Source organism: Rattus norvegicus, chromosome 3 (assembly GCF_036323735.1).
Source record: "Rattus norvegicus strain BN/NHsdMcwi chromosome 3, GRCr8, whole genome shotgun sequence".
In the NCBI taxonomy this organism is placed as follows: Eukaryota; Metazoa; Chordata; class Mammalia; order Rodentia; family Muridae; genus Rattus; species Rattus norvegicus.
In genome coordinates this window covers 174,545,134-174,561,011 of record NC_086021.1, presented here as the reverse complement: position 1 = coordinate 174,561,011, position 15,878 = coordinate 174,545,134, and the positions used below count along the sequence as shown (strand labels likewise).

The window sequence follows — 15,878 nt, the reverse complement described above, 5'->3', positions numbered from 1 at the left end:
TGTACAATAGAGACAGTAAAAGCCATTCTCTGGCTCCCTGATGTAACTCAGATGTCTGGACCAGGTTCTGGCACAACGCCAGTTGCTCAGTAAATACTTGACCCATGAACTGACTGCAGGTTTGGACGTGACCTCGGTTCTTTCTTTATGCCTCCCCTTGGTCAGCAGACACTTAGTCTATGATGTGCTGGTTCAAACGTAGCAGGGGGAACAGGTGGTGGCACATATGTGCAATAACAGTCCTCATTTAAATGGCCACATGACAAGCTGACTCAGGCTGTGGGCTTTGGGTGGGCTTCTCTGAGGAGGCGGCATTAGGTTGAACACAGTGACTGGACACTCATAGTGAAAATGAAAATATGGGGGTGGTGGGAAGTCCGGAGGAGGATAGACAGTGTGGCACAATGGTTCTGGGCTATCAACGGGATTTTGAACGTCCAGCTTCTGTCCCTTCTAGCTGGTGGCAGCTCTCCTCACCTTTCCCAGGACTGTCATCACTGGTCGCTTTACTAACTGCCTGTGTATTCTCATCAAGAGACCTGAGGCAAGAGGAGACACTGACGGAGGCCCTCACCACGGTGGCCACAGGGCACACACTAGGGCTCCTCTGGAGCCTGCCAGGAGGGCCAAAGGCCAGAAAGGACAAACAAGCCAATCCTAGCTTTGTTTATCATCTGAAGATGCCCAGTATCCAATCGAAGCCCTGCGGCCTTGGGACGGATTTGTTGACTCACACCGCTGTATCTGGGCAGGGCTCTGTGGAGGCCTCAGCGTCCCAACACCGCAGTACCGCCGAGAACATGAGTGAAGATCCAGCGGCATTGCTCAGGGCTGGCTGAACATGGCAGCGGAATGTTCCAGCGGAATGACCCAGAACTTGGCTGGGGGAATGTCCCCAGTGGCCACACTCTCTAGGGTCCCTCTTCAGGTGACTTCCCGGGTCCCAGCCTGGACCTTGGTAAGCCATTGTGCTCAGAGCAGGTGCCGAGATGGTCGGTTCTGGTTTATTTAGCCTCGGGTGGTGTGGCTGCTGTATCTCACTGATGGGAAAACGGGGAGAAGACATGTTTTGAGGGTGGGCTCACAGTTGTGGAGACTTGGTGAGACCCACACCTGATGGTATAGGGATTGGGAGAGTGGCAGGCTGGGAGTGCAGAAAAAAAGGACAGGGTGGATCGAAAGATGCCATCTGCTGCAGACCACGCCCAGCCGTTTCAATCCAGGCTTTCCCTGATTAGACCAGGCTCACCCCATAGTCTTAGGTCCATCTTGTTTACTCCAAACCCATTGACCTAAATGTTAGCCTAATAAACAAACAAACAAACAAACAAACCTCCTAGAAACATCCAGAACAATGTTGACCCATCACTGGTACCGTGGTTTGCCCAGGTTGGCACATACAGTCCTGCATGTCCCACCAACAGAAGCACAAAGCCTTCAGTGCGGCCTTTCCAGATCACTCCTGGGCATGGGATGGGGAAGGGGAGGTGCGTTTGGAAGGAGCAGACCCCACAGTCACGGCACTTGGTTCTCCCTGTCAGCGATGCCCCACAGCCCTACAGCCAAGAATTTCTTCTCCCTCTCTTAGCTTCCAGTTAGACAATTTTCACTAAACTCCAATGTCAGGAGTGCCACGTAGGAGATCTGGGGTTCTATCTCTCTTGAGAAACAAAACATCAGGCTGGGTGTGGGTTGGTTCACTGAAGCAGGACAATGAGGAGTTATGCATGACCGGATAGCCTGGGCTACAGATAGAAACAAACAGAAGAGCAGCAACAATTAGCAGCTGAGTAGCTCATACACAGCCCTCTCACCCCAGGCCCCACCCGTCAACCTCCCCAACCTGTGTTGGCTCTCTGCTTCCCACCGAGCCGCCTTCCCGGCCTGTGAAGGAATATGACCTCAAGCCTCACAGCCTGAGCTGAAAGGTCGGTCTCTGCTCCAGTGGTCACAGGGCAGCACTGCCCCATGGCCCTTCCTGAAGTGATGGTGGTGGTTGCCCACCTAACCCTTGGGCCATCGCGTGAGTGACTCCCCTCAGGCCTTCGCAGTGACACAAAAAACAATATAAATTATCCTGCTATGCCTTTTGTGTATTTTTACATGTTAAGCAGATCATATCTGGGATATATTTGATGGAACAAATATTTTATTAGAATAGATTTCAGGGCAGGCAAGATGGCCTAGAGGGTAAAGTTGTTTGCTGTCAAGATTGCTGAGCCTGAGTTCAATCCATAGGACCCGCATGGTGGGAAGAAAGAACTCATTCTTAAGGTTGTCCCCTGACTTACACATGTATACACACACACACACACATACACACACACATACATGCATACACATACATACATACACACACAAATGCACACATGCACACACATGCATACATACATGCACACACATACATATATACATACACACACAGACATTAACAAAATGTTTTTCAGTTTTAATATCATTACTAGAAACTTCTATGGCTTCTGCTGGCAACTCCCATTCTATTTCTGTTAGGTTCTTGGGTAAGGTGTGTGTGTGTGTGTGTGTGTGTGTGTGTGTGTGTGTGTGTGTGTCCATGTTCATGTGTTTATGATTGCACTAATCTGAGGGCCTTTAGAGGGTCACTGAACCCTGAGATGCCCTTCTGGAACCCCTCCCCGTTTCTGCCTCCTCAGGGTTGGGACCATGAATGCCACCCCCCCACCAAAGCTGGCTTTCCCCTCCATGGATTTAGGGGCTAGGACTCGGCTCCTTCTGCTTGCACAGTGAATGCTTTACAGTGCGAGCCATCTCCACAGCCTGCCTGTATTGTCAACCAAGGGAACTATGGCCACCTTCTCACCCTTTTGCTGAAGGGCACAAGGACATTAACTCACTGTGGGACTGTGAGCCAAGTGGCCCTGGGAAGACCTAAAGACTCCCTACTTCCCCTTTGTCTTGTGGCTCTGATTCCTTCAAGAGTAAATTCCCACCCCCAGCCCAGCTCCATTGATGACTCAGAAACACCTCCAAAGGCTGTGAGGCCAGATCAGCCTGGCTGGAGTAAAGGTGGCTGCCCACACGTGCTACGAGAACCCCAAAATGTCTTCTGCCCTCCCCCTCGCCAGGCCCTGTGCTCCAGCTTTCTTTCCTTCAGCCACGGGAGGAGAACCCAAATGGCCTGTTTCCTAACCAACCAGCTACAGAGCTGGGCAAAGGCTGGCCAGGGTTTGTGGGTTGCAGTCCCCAGCTGGAGTGGGAGTGGGGAGCTGGGAGGGGGGATAGGGAATGATATAAAAGACACCTGGCCTGAGGAGTCTGAGCATCCTGGAGCCCACTCAGGCAAGGCTAGCACTCAGGCGGAAGGGCTTATGACATGAGCGTTTATGGGCCGCCGGCTGAATAACCACGGAATAGGCGCTTTGGTCTCATACTGCAGAGGACAGAGGACTCGGACTTCAGAGAGGGACTGTATCTTGCCCAAAGTCAGACAGCACAGTGAAGTGAAAGTTCACAGTAGTCACTTAGATCTGTTGCCTTTAGGCCAGGGCTGCTACAAAGGCTCACTGACAGCAGCCCACTAGACAGCCGGGGACCTAAGCCTCCTACAGAGCGGTGGCCCTCTTAAGATTCTCTCTCTCTCTCTCTCTCTCTCTCTCTCTCTCTCTCTCTCTCTCTGTGTGTGTGTGTGTGTGTGTGTGTGTCCTCCTTTCCTCCCTCCTTCCTTTTCTCTTCCTGCCTTCCCTGTTTTCTGTTCCCTTCTTTCCTGGCTTCAAAACCTTGTTCATTTTCCCACCAAAGTCTGAGTGTCCCACTGGGTTACCCGGGCAGCATGCTGCCAACTCTCTCGGAAAAGCAGCTTCATCAGGGTGCCCCACAAGACCCAAGAGTTGGCTGCCTCTGGCTCTACGGTGTGCCAAGGCTTTGCTTGGGGTTGGGGTGGGGAGCTGTCATCTGTGAAGGCTCCCAGCTTCCGGAAAGGGTTCATATCCCTCTGAGGGTCTGGTCATAGGTGTCTCAATCAATTATGTACTATGTGAGGTCACTTCCCCATGGCCCAGCATGATACCCTTATAAGGAAGAATGCCTGGCCACTTGACTCTTGCCAACTGTGTCCTTTAGCAGAGGAGCCATCCCATGGCAGAGGAGTCCTAGGGTAGACGGTCATGGGGACTGGTGCTAGGGAGAAGTTTCTGCATGCCAGATGGGAATGGGCTTCAAGGATGGCCTGGAATTACAAGGCAATCACTACAGGGACATGTGCAGTTATTGAGCACCTACTGTTTTCAATGTAGGCTGCATTTATTATTCTCTTTCCATGGATGTACCTCATGGCTAAGAACGACACAGTGTGGCCTTAGCAGGGGTCCCCATGGGTCCCTGTAGTCTCCTGTGAGTTCTCATCCCCAGAATCAGGGATTACGTGGGGGAATAGGGGAAGCAAAGTGAAGTTCTTAGTCTAGTGTCACTGTTGATGAGCTGTATGGTTTCTGTGAACCTCAGTTTCTTCTGTGAAACGGGCTAATTCTACTTCCCTGCCTTCTTGGGAAGTGTGTCTCCCTCCTCCCACCCCTGGCTGCTCCTGACTGCCTTTCAGAAGAGGGTGAGGCAGCTGGCCCAGCCCCCAGGAGGTGGGCCCCTGTCAGGGCAGGATGAGGTGGCCAGGACGGTGTGATTGAAGGGAAGAAAGAAGAAGCCAGGACTCTCCCGATTCCCACACTTCCTCTTCACCTGATGTGGCTGCCCCAGAAGTGCCTGAACACAGCTCTCAACGACCATGAGGAACAGCAGGGAAGCTGTGCAACACCTCTTCGGCTTGGGGTAAGTCTGGGGATTGGGACACATGCCAGAGAAGTCAGCAGCCCATTGAGACAGGTGTGAGATCAAGTTTCAAGCCTTCCAAAGAATCCTCACCTTTCTGGAATCTGCTTTTCTCCTGGTAGGGTGGGATAATAGGAGTGGCTATAAGGTTGTGCGGGAGCTGTGAGGTGTGAGCAGAGGGTGCGGTTCAGAGTGAGAGCACCCCCTGCCGCAGCTGGGTCCCTGACATGGCTTCCAGTTCTTAAAAGCATTTACGCTACTTTCTATTGCTTCAGCAGTTCTCTGCCCCTAAACTAACCATACTGTGTGTAGAGTAGTGTGTAATCCCACCCCTGAATGTTCTCGGGCAGCGGGGTGGGCCGGGAAAGCGGTACAGGTGTTGAAGACTCGTGAGTGTGCAGTAGTGACGATCAACAGTAGGGGGCACACTCTGCTGTGCTGACCCACAGGCAATGGATGCTCAGCTCCACCCAGTCGTCTGCAGTGAGGACGGCAGTGATAAAATGTCCATGTTTCATATTTGACCCCTGAAGCCAACCATTTTGTAGTCGTCCGTCTGCTGTAACTGGTGTAACTAGTGTAACTGGTGTGAGCACCTAGGAAGCCAGAGTCTGCTTCCCTTCCTGCTGTGTCTCCAATGCTGAGCTCACGGCAATTGCTGAGTATTAGTTGAGGGCTGGAGAGCTGCCTCAGTGGGTAAAATGCCTACTGTACAAGGACCTGATTGGATCCCCAGAACTCACGTGAAGAAAGCAAGGCGTGAGAGGATGCATTTGCTCTCCTAGCATCGAAGAGGTGAAGCTCCCTGGGGCTTCCCGGCCAGCCAGTCTAGCCAAATTGGTGAGCACCAGGCCCATGAGAGACCTTGCCTCAGAAAAATACGGTGGAGCAACGGTGGGACATCTCAGTCAGTGTAAGAGAACCTGATAGCAAGGTCAGCAACCCCAGTTCAATCCTTAAGACCCACGTGATGGACGGAGAGACTTCTATACATACACATGCACACACACACACACACACACACACACACACACACACACACACACACACAGTGGCATGCAAACACGAACACACAAAATGAAATGTAATAAAAAAAATTGAGGTGGAAAATGAAAGATGTTGACATGTAGGCCATGAGTGTAAAACATACAATCAATCCATACATGCATACATACATACATACACTAAGAAATGATAGTTTGATGACTACATTGAGGCTGGTTGAAGAGCAAAGGCCCCCTAGAGGCCGACTGGGCCATCTCCTTGCCTGTAAATAATGGAGAGAACACTGGGTTCTGTAAGGAAGAACGTGAACGGGACCAGCACTGAGGTACACAGACTCGTGTGTGTGTGTGTGTGTGTGTGTGTGTGTGTGTGTGTGTGTGTGTATGCACGTGCATGTGTGTGCGTGTGTGCGTGTTTGTGTGTGTGTGTGTGTGGTGTAACTGTGCCTCCTCACTCTCTTGCTACATTCTTTATTTCAGCCCTGCTTACTCTCTCCACAGCATACCTGCTGCTCCCAGAGCCCGTAACCACCTCCTATTCCACAGACATTGGGCTGTGGACTGACAACCCGGTAAAGACTTCCTGGGGAAGGCTCTGATTGGCTCAGCTTGCGGCACCCCGGATGGATGGAGTACCTCTGATTGGTCCATCTGGAAAGTGTGCGGGTTCCAATGGCTCTAAGAGGAGTCTAATAGCAGCCTGACTGGTGGGATAGGATAAGTATACCCTCCTAACACTTGGCTCCCTTATTTCCTTGTATACAGGTGGAAGTTCTGGCGCTTGGGGATCTGCAGGGCAGTTGTCCCTCTGCAGGCTGCCTGGAATGCCTTCTCTCAGCCTGTCCCAGCCAGCCGGAATGAGCTACTGACCCAGCTTCTCCTGTGTGTTTCCTTGGCCAGTCTTATCGCAGGCCTGGTTCATCACTGGCTGGTCTCTTTGCAGCTTTATCCTCTGGGACCCCCTACCTTGGTGACCGCTCTCTGTGGTCTCTTCGTCTTCCTGAGCCTGGGCCTGGTGCCCCCCATCCGCTGCCTGTTTGCACTCAGTGTGCCTACCCTGGGCTCTGAGCAGGGCCGCCGCTTGCTCCTGTCCTACAGTGCAGCCAACCTGGCTGCTGCTGTGATGCCAAACGTCTTAGCTAATGTGCGCGCAGTTGGGCGAGTGCTGGGCTGTGTTACTGAGGGCTCTTTGGAGAGTCTGCTCAATACCACTTACCAGCTGCGCCAGGCAGCCAGGGAACTGGTCCCAGCCGGCCAAGCAGTCAGCCGGAGCCTGACATTTGAGGTGGAGGGCAATGGCTCAGCCTTCCGACTTCACACGCACACGGTCACTCAGCAGATCCTGGAAGACTTCTCTGGCCTGGAGTTCCTGGCTCGGGCAGCATTGGGGACTCAACGGGTGGTCACCGGATTGTTCCTGCTGGGTCTCCTGGGCGAGTCGGCCTGGTACCTTCATCGCTACCTCACCGACCTACGCTTTGACAATATCTATGCTACTCGACAGCTGGTTCGGCAGTTGACCCAGGCTGGTGCCACACATCTGCTGGCCGCTCCACCTCCGTGGCTACTCCAAACAGCCCAATCTAAGCTGTCCCAAGAGGAGTTGCTGAGCTGTCTTCTAAGGCTGGGGCTACTGGCACTGCTCCTCATAGCCACAGCTGTGACGGTGGCCTCAGACTATGGGGCCTTCCTCTTGGCACGAGCAGCTGTAACCTGGGCTCAGAATTTACCCAGTGTCCCAATCACACTCACAGTCAAATACGATGTAAGTGTACCGAGGGGAATACTCTTGGAAGAATCAGGTGGGAGGGGTCTGTCCAGTCCTGGGCTTCCTTCTGTCTGTATTTGCTTGCCTCAGAGTCATCATCCGTGGATATGCGGGGTCTGACAGACAGATGACGTGGAGACCTGAGGTACAAGAAAGCAGAGAAGCGGGGCTGGGGATTTAGCTCAGTGGTAGAGCGCTTACCTAGGAAGCGCAAGGCCCTGGGTTCGGTCCCCAGCTCCGAAAAAAAGAACCAAAAAAAAAAAAAAAAGAAAGCAGAGAAGTGGGATACAGGAAGGGACCAGGGCTAGGTACATCCCCACACCCCACACCCAGTGATTGCTCCCTCCAGCTGGACCCTATCTCCTAGCTTTTACCTCCTTCCAAGAAGGCCTTTGTGATATAGATCCATCAATAGATCACTGATTAGTACAGGGTCCCCATCCCCTAATGAAAACACCCTCACAGACACACCCAGAGGAGCGAATTGCTAATGTCCCGGGCATTTCTCAATCCCATCAAGTTGGCAAGACCACCAATACCATAAACGTTGTTGATGGGGTTTTTGTTTTTTGTTTTTTGTTTTGTTTGTTTTTGTTTTTGGGGGGTTGTTGTTGTTTGTTTGTTGCTATTTTTTTTCTTTTCTTTTTTTTTCCCCGACGGGGTTTCACTATGTAGTTCTGAGTGACCTGGAGTTTGATAATGCAGAACAGGCTGCCCTCCAAATCCACAGAGATCTGCCTGCCTCTGCCTCCTGAATGCTGAGATTAAAGGCGTAGACCAGCCCCCCACACACACACACCCCATTGTTGGGTGGAAGCAGAACTTCCTGCTTGCTAATCAGCCACTCTTCCCTTTGAGCCCTTAATACACCTCTGGCTTTAATTAGTTTCCTCTAAAAATACTTTGCTCGGAGGTAGTAAGAATAACAGAGGTAAGGTTTGTGTGGTGCTGCTTGGATGACTACCGGGTCACAGTTGCCCCTCCCTCTACCCATTCTGTAGGTGGCAGCGATAGGGCATGGCCTGTTGGCTCCTCTGACTTAACCCTTTCCTCTGTTCTGAAGGCCTCATATAAGGTCTTGGACTTCATCCTCTTCGTCCTCAACCAGCCTCCGGTGGAGAGCGTGTTTGCCTCCGTGCAGCGCTCCTTCCAGTGGGAGTTGCGCTTCACATCCCACAACTGCCATCTGCCGCAGGCTCAACCGCCCCGTGTCACCGCTGCTCTGGCCGCGGGCGCCCTGCAGCTGCTGGCTGGTGCCACCTTGGTACTGCAGACCTATGCCTGGCGCCTGCGGCACGCCATCGCCGCCTCCTTCTTCCCAGCCCAGGAGGCCAGGAGGCTTAGCCACTTGCAGGCTCGGCTCCGGAGGAGACACGACCAGAGTGATCACCCGGACAGACACGCCAACACTGTGGGCACTCGGCGACCCAGGAAGCCCGGTCAGGGGACAAGCGCTCTGGAGTCACAGGGATCTCAGGCACATGACCCCCTTTCGGCCTCCGTATGACCTTGAGTAGGTCATTGCACGCCTCGGAGCTTCAGTTCCGTATCTACATAATGATTGGGCATGGCATCAGTGATCCGCTTTTCCCTTGGGATGTGCGCGAAATCTTGGCGAGTGGAAGACCTGCAAGATTAGGGAAGGCATGCACAGTAAAGAGGACTGGAAGTCTGGGAGGACCAGACAGTTCAGTTCCTTCCCACTAGATGGAGTTAGCCCTGGTAAGCATCAGCGAGGAGATCCTGCGGAGCCTTTGAGAATTTACGTGAATCTGAAAGTTTGATCTTATAAATGAGCATAGTTATTAAATAGAAGTTATTTATTGAACGGTTTTGCTCTTTCCTGCTCCTGTGGGGGCCTTTCCATCTAGACGTCTCACGTTTGGTAAATAAAAATACAAGATGCCCTGAATGTTGAATTTCAGAGAAGGGACATATTTGTTTAGTGATCCTCCGCTATGAATCCGGTCTCTGGTTAGCCGGATGTGGCCTTGAGTTCCCTGTAGGGGAATTGTTCTTCACTTTTGCCTCAGGAGTCAGCTGCTGTGGTGAAAGCCTGCTAGCTCAGAGAGGCAGAGAAAGCAGCCAGCTGACCCTGCTACTCCACACCGTCTGAGAAGGAAAAAGCTCTTTCCCCTCTGTCTTAAAAGCCTTTCAACTCAGACCTATGTTCACTCCCTGTCAGCTGGTTCCTTACTCTGCCTCTTGACCTAGAGCGACTTTGTTTAGCTCTTGCGTTAAGGTATGTGCCAGGGTTGAACAACACTCACCACAATTACTTGTTTACAGTAAACAGAAATCTCTAGGATCAAAGGCTGAGCCGCTATTAGAAACAGAATTTTACAGTTCACACTCTCCTGGCTCACAGTGTGAGCAAATGTCCTGCAACATAGAATAATAATATTTATAATAAGACAACACACTTCACATCTTGATTGACTTTTGGGATCGGTGCATCGGGCCCATTCGGTAAAACAGAATCAAGTGTTCTAAAGACTGAAGGAAGGATTTGGCTCCGTGGGGAGGGAGGGGCAAGGAAGGCAGAGCAGGAAGCATAAGGAGCACTAGCCCCAAAGCCTGTGTAGCTATTGTGAAACTTGAGGCGCACACTTATTTTCAGAACATCTGTACTATGACTGTGGCTACAATGTATTCTTTGACAGCTGTGGTAGAGAATGCTCAACCTCCTCCCATAGACTCATATGCTTGAATACTCTGTCCCGGTTGGTAGACTGTTTGGGAAGGATTAGGAGGTGTGGCCTTATTGGAGGAGCTGTGCTGCTAGGAGTGGCCTTTGAGGTATCAAAGCTTCACATCATTTCCAGTTAGTTTTCTGCCTTGTGATTGTGTCTCGAGATGTAAGCTCTCCGCTACTGTTCCAGCACCATGCCTGCCTGCTGCCAAGCTCTTCCCCATGATGGTCATGGACCCTAACCCTTTGGAACTTTAAGTTCCAAATGTCCTTTCTTCTCCAAATTGCCTTGTCTGTGCTGTTTTATCGCAGCAATAAAAAAGTAACTAAGATGATATCACTTCTTTTCTTTCTTTGCTCTTTGTTGATTTTATCTTGTAGTATTTGCTTTGGGACAGGGCCTCATGTAGCCTAGGCTACTCTCAAACTCACTATGCAGGCAAGGATAACCTTGGACTTCTTGATTCTCCTGACTCTACTACTCAAATGCTAGGATTACAGCCAGCTCAGAACGCACAGCAGAAAAGCAGGAGAGCCACACAGAATGCACAGCAGCAAAGGGAGAGCCAGCCTCAGTCAAGGGGAAGACCAGCACCAGAGGCTGACCTCTGACCTTCAAATGTATGCTGTGCCCTGCACATTCCCAGAGACACACATAGGATCATGTGCCTGCACACACACATGCATACACATACTGTGCGCACACAGGGCAGTGGGGGAGAAGGGAAAAGGGAAGGGCTTACGTATTTTCCTTCCAGGTATAGAGTCAGATTGTTATATTTAATGTGATTTCTCAGAATTAAACACATCCAGTAGTATTGGAAACAAAAAGGAGAATAATTTCAAACTAGAGAAACAATGGCTGCCAGCCTGTGAGTGTGAGCAGGGAAGGAGAGCAGTAGGGACCACCTTTCACCTGGCCACCAACCCATCCACAGTGGCCTGACCACAGGAACCCTCCAAGACAAACCTTGTGACACCATTACCTGAGGAGCCAGGATGTCAGCATCTGAATAGGGCAAACAGACCAGTCACCTCAGGGACCTTGGAATCTAGACAGCTCTGTTGGAAGCATCGGACACACTCTGAGGGGACTTGAGCTCTAGTCCCAACTCCCACACAGTGGAAAAATGGAACCAGCTCCCCTGAAATTGTCCTCTGATGTCTACATGTTTATCATGATATGGATACACACACACACACACACACACACACACACAGAGGCATGCACACACATACATGCACACACATGTACAGCACACCTGCTCACACACACACGCACGCACATGCGTATGCACACTCACATGCACACACACACGCACACACACATTCACGCATGCGCACACACCCACACACAGTAAGTAAATGCAGTGCACTGCTAGACTCAAGCAGCTGTGGCTGCTTACACAGAAGAAACCAATCTGCACGCTGGCATAGATTGGGGAGGAGCCCATGAGGCCTCATTCCTAGCTGAGGATCTTTTGGCAGTCAATGGCTACTGGGGTAGGGTGGTAATTTTTCTTCAGCGGTTTGGCTCCTGGTAGGTTGCCCATGCTCTAGTAGATGGCCCCACACTGTACCCTTACTACCAGTGCCAACTGGATTCATACATGCTTCGTATACAGCCATGAAATTCCCAAAGAATAAATTAAAATACTGTACTAAGCAAGTAAATGAACGTAACAGAACAGGTCTCCTGAGTTTCGACCAGACGGATAAATGAGTGTATAATGAGTGAAGACCTGCCTTCATCCTCGCGCAGAGCCTCTCTCAGACGGCTCCCATCTGAGCAAGTCTGAAGTGTACCCCGACTCACAGGGCTTTGTTTGCCAGCAGCAGAAAGTAGCTCTTCATCACTCAAAGGGCAAACTGTAGGAGTCAGGAAGATCGAGAGCCAGCAGAGCCTGGAGACGCCTGTAGCTGGGATCACGGGCAGTCTCGACAGCACCCACGCCATTCTACTTGGGGTTCAAGTGCAGATTCATGGCATGCTTGGTTTGGGTCACAGCCCTGCACCTCATGAAAAGAAAGAAAGAGAGGAGGAGGAGAGAGGAAAGGAGGCTAGTAGAATGTTGGAGCCGGAAGAGGAAAAGTAAGGTGGCCCATCATTCTGTGGATGGCCTTGACAGACTTACAGGTTGGGTAAAGCTCTATCTGGTGGGCTCTTCTCAAAAAACGGAAGTCGGGGAGGGGTGGGGTCCTCTGGTGCTGTGCAGTACACAGCTTGTGAGAGCCTGTATGGTAATCTCAAGTAAAGGTTGGAGTAGCCCCCCAGTGGAAAAGTGCTATCAGAAAAAGTGTTATCAGTCTCATGAGGCTACGAAAAAACAAGAGTCTCTACAAATTGCTTGACCCACATTAACGGCATCTGGATATATTATCTGAAGTATCAGAAAGAGCTGGAACCTTCTTCGGCACATTCTATGAGGAGGCCTTCTTGACTGGGCCTCCTAGTTAGCGAAGTTGATGGGAGCCTCCAAGGGAAGTTGGCTGGGGAGTCTTCTGCCATCTAGTGGTCAGTATGGGAAACTGCAGAACCCAGCATCTGCCTGGCGGTCTCCTGACTATTCTTCTTCAGGTCCCAACATTCTATTGTCTCCCTTTTCCTCTCTTCTCCTCCTCTCTTTCCTCTTTTCATTCACAAGTCTAAACGCTTTGCTTTGTTATTCTTCCCATTGTGAGGGTATACAATGTACACGTGTAGGTGAAGTGCACAGAAGTTGGCCCCAGCAGGCCTGTGGCCATCAGAGAATGCCTTTGTAGAAATAATTCTCTTCCCTTGAGAGTTCTGAGAATAGAACTCAGACCCTCAGGCTTGAGCCGCAAGTGTTTTTCTGCTTTCTGAGATGTCTCGCTGGCCCACGTCTAAGCTTTGAGAAACCTCCCACTGTACTAAAAACTTACCAGGATCTGTGAGTTGTCTGTCTCCTTAGTAGAGTTGTGGTCATACACACACAGTTGTCAGGGTCTTGATATCAACATTATGGTTTTTCATTTAAGGAGAATGAATGTAGGAGTCATGAAGCCTGTGATCCTCTAAGCAATCCTGATTACGGAAGGTGCAATACAAAGAAACAGGATAGTATGCAGCACCTTGACACTCCATCATGTCAAAAATAAAATGAACAGGGAGCTGGAAAGATGATTCTGGGATACAGGAATGAGGGACTAAAGAGCGGGAGAAGGGAGGGGACATGAGTGTATTATGAAAAACACTCGTGAACAACCGGGATCTGAGTCTGCCAGGAAGTCTTCCAAGTGTGCAAGGTGTCCCAGAATCCCTCCCCAGGGGCCTGGAGGTGCAGCTGTGGCACCTGTCCATCACTTGGGAGCTCAGTTCCCAGCACTTGGGAGGCAGAGACAGGCCATCCTAAATTCAAAGTGATCCCGTGATCCTGGGCTAAATAAAAGAAACCCTGCTCAAAATAAAGAAACCCTGCTCAAAATAAAGAAACCCTGCTCAAAATAAAGAAACCCTGCTCAAAATCGAAACAAACCACTTTGAGAATGTTGCTGATATGTATCTTTGTACGCAAGTTCAATTGTTTCTTTAGGAGTTTTCTGAACTGTTACAGTAAAGGGCTTCTGAGCCCCAATTCACGTGCAGAATGTGTTCTAGGAACTCCGCCAGAGTGACAGCGGACTTGGCCAGATGAGGAACGTTTTTCCAATTCCATAACCAAGCTTGTTTGCCAAGAGATTTTAAAGTATCGATTACTTCTTTTCTTGGATCCTTAGTGTGATCCAGTAATATAGATAGATAGATAGATAGATAGATAGATAGATAGATAGATAGATAGATAGATAGAGATACAGACATAGACACATACATTTATATGGTGTCTTAGGGTTTTATTGCAGTGAAGAGACAACATGACCAAGGTAAATCTAAAAAAGGGAAACATTTCATTGGGGTTGGCTTACAGTTTCAAGGGTCTAGTCCATTGTTGTCATGGTGAGAAGCACAATGATGAGCAGGCAGACATTGGTGCTGGAAAAGGAGCTGAGAGTTCTACATCCTGATCTGCAGGCAGCAGAAGGGGACTGAGTATAGCTTGAGCACAGAGACCTCAAAGCCCACCCCACAGTGACACACATCCTCCAACAAGCCACACCTCCTAATAGTGCCACTCCCTACAGGCCAAGCATTCAAACTCATGAGTCTATGGGGACTATATGTATTCAAACCATCCCATATGGCTAATTTCTAACTCATTTCCAAATCTTCTATATTAATTTTCTCGTCCCTTACTTGACTTTAAAAAGCAGGGGGCTGGAGAGATGGCTCAGCGGTTAAGAGCACTGACTGCTCTTCCAGAGGTCCTGAGTTCAATTCCCAGCATCCACATGGTGGCTCATAGCCATCTGTAATGAGATCTGATGACCTCTTCTGGTGTGTCCGAAGATAGTGACAGTGTCATAAACGTTAAATAAGTAAATCTTTTTTAAAAAAAGCAAATAACATACTAGATTTTAATTATTTCTAGTAGCACTATTAATAATTGAGCCCACTTTTACATTTATTATATATAGAAACCAACTGCATTCCCTTCCCCCATACCTTTGCTTTTATTTTTTTTCTTTTTCTTTTTTTCGGAGCTGGGGACCAAACCCAAGGCCTTGTGCTTGCTAGGCAAGCGCTCTACCACTGAGCTAAATCCCCAAACCCCCCCTTTGCTTTTAAAAATCCATCTTTCCCCCCCAAAGTCATTTCCGTTTTCTTTTGACTTGGTATGTGTACGGGTACACATGTCCCCGAGAATGGCATGGCACACGTGCGGAACTTGCAGAACTGGGTCCTCTCCCCCTACCATGTGGATCCCTGGGACCCACATTTGGCTTGTTGACAAGTGACTTTATCCACTGAAACATCTTGCAGACTCGCCATATATTTATTGCTCCAAAACAAACTACTCCCAAAACACGGTGGCTTAAAGTGATGCAATTGGTTATTTCGTCTATGGCTACAGGTATGGACTCTGAGGCTCTGCTTCACATGGAGCTATATGCAACTGAGGCCACCCAAGAACTTAACCGCACGCAGTGTTCAGGACAGCTCACTCCCTGAGTCTGAAGTCTTGATGAAGATCCCTGTAATGTGAGGCGAGGCTGGGTTTCTGGGAGAGATTTGGCTCTTTCTCCACCTTGCCTCTCTGCTTCTTTTTTTTTTTTTTTTTTGGTTCTTTTTTTTTTCCCCCCGGAGCTGGGGACTGAACCCAGGGCCTTGCGCTTCCTAGGCAAGCGCTCTACCACTGAGCTAAATCCCCAACCCCTCTGCTTCTTTTGATTTCCACTTACTCTCTGGTAACTAGTTAACTAAAGTCGGACCCAAGCTCTAGGGACACAGCAAACAAATCTGACTGCCAGGATATTGGGTTTGTTTTTTGAAACCTGAGGTGTCTCTTCTGATGCCCCCTTTATTTAAAATGACACCTTGGCCACGTATGATGTGGGAGACAATATACGAACACTGAGTCCCTGGAAAGTCTGGCTCACCGAGGACCATCTCTCAGCCTCTGCATCCCTATGTTTCTCTTAGCTTTTAAAGATAACAGATAACTGTGTCAGAAACCTCCTTGTCTTCCAGTGAGTAAACATTATATAGCTTTCCTTTTTT

The 15,878-nt window shown here is 49.8% G+C and overlaps 2 protein-coding genes across 2 annotated transcripts in view; both read left to right on the top strand.

Annotated features, from left to right (window-relative positions):
- Elmo2 (engulfment and cell motility 2) overlaps nt 1–15,878 on the top strand; it is a 273,759-nt gene that overhangs the window by 155,712 nt on the left and 102,169 nt on the right. The window lies entirely within an intron of this gene.
- Nucleotides 105–10,592, top strand: Ocstamp (osteoclast stimulatory transmembrane protein). Its single transcript, XM_230857.10, has 3 exons — nt 105–4,797; nt 6,567–7,566; nt 8,633–10,592. Exons 1-3 carry the CDS (start codon nt 4,754–4,756, stop codon nt 9,074–9,076), a joined length of 1,488 nt encoding a protein of 495 aa, XP_230857.6. The 5' UTR covers nt 105–4,753; the 3' UTR covers nt 9,077–10,592.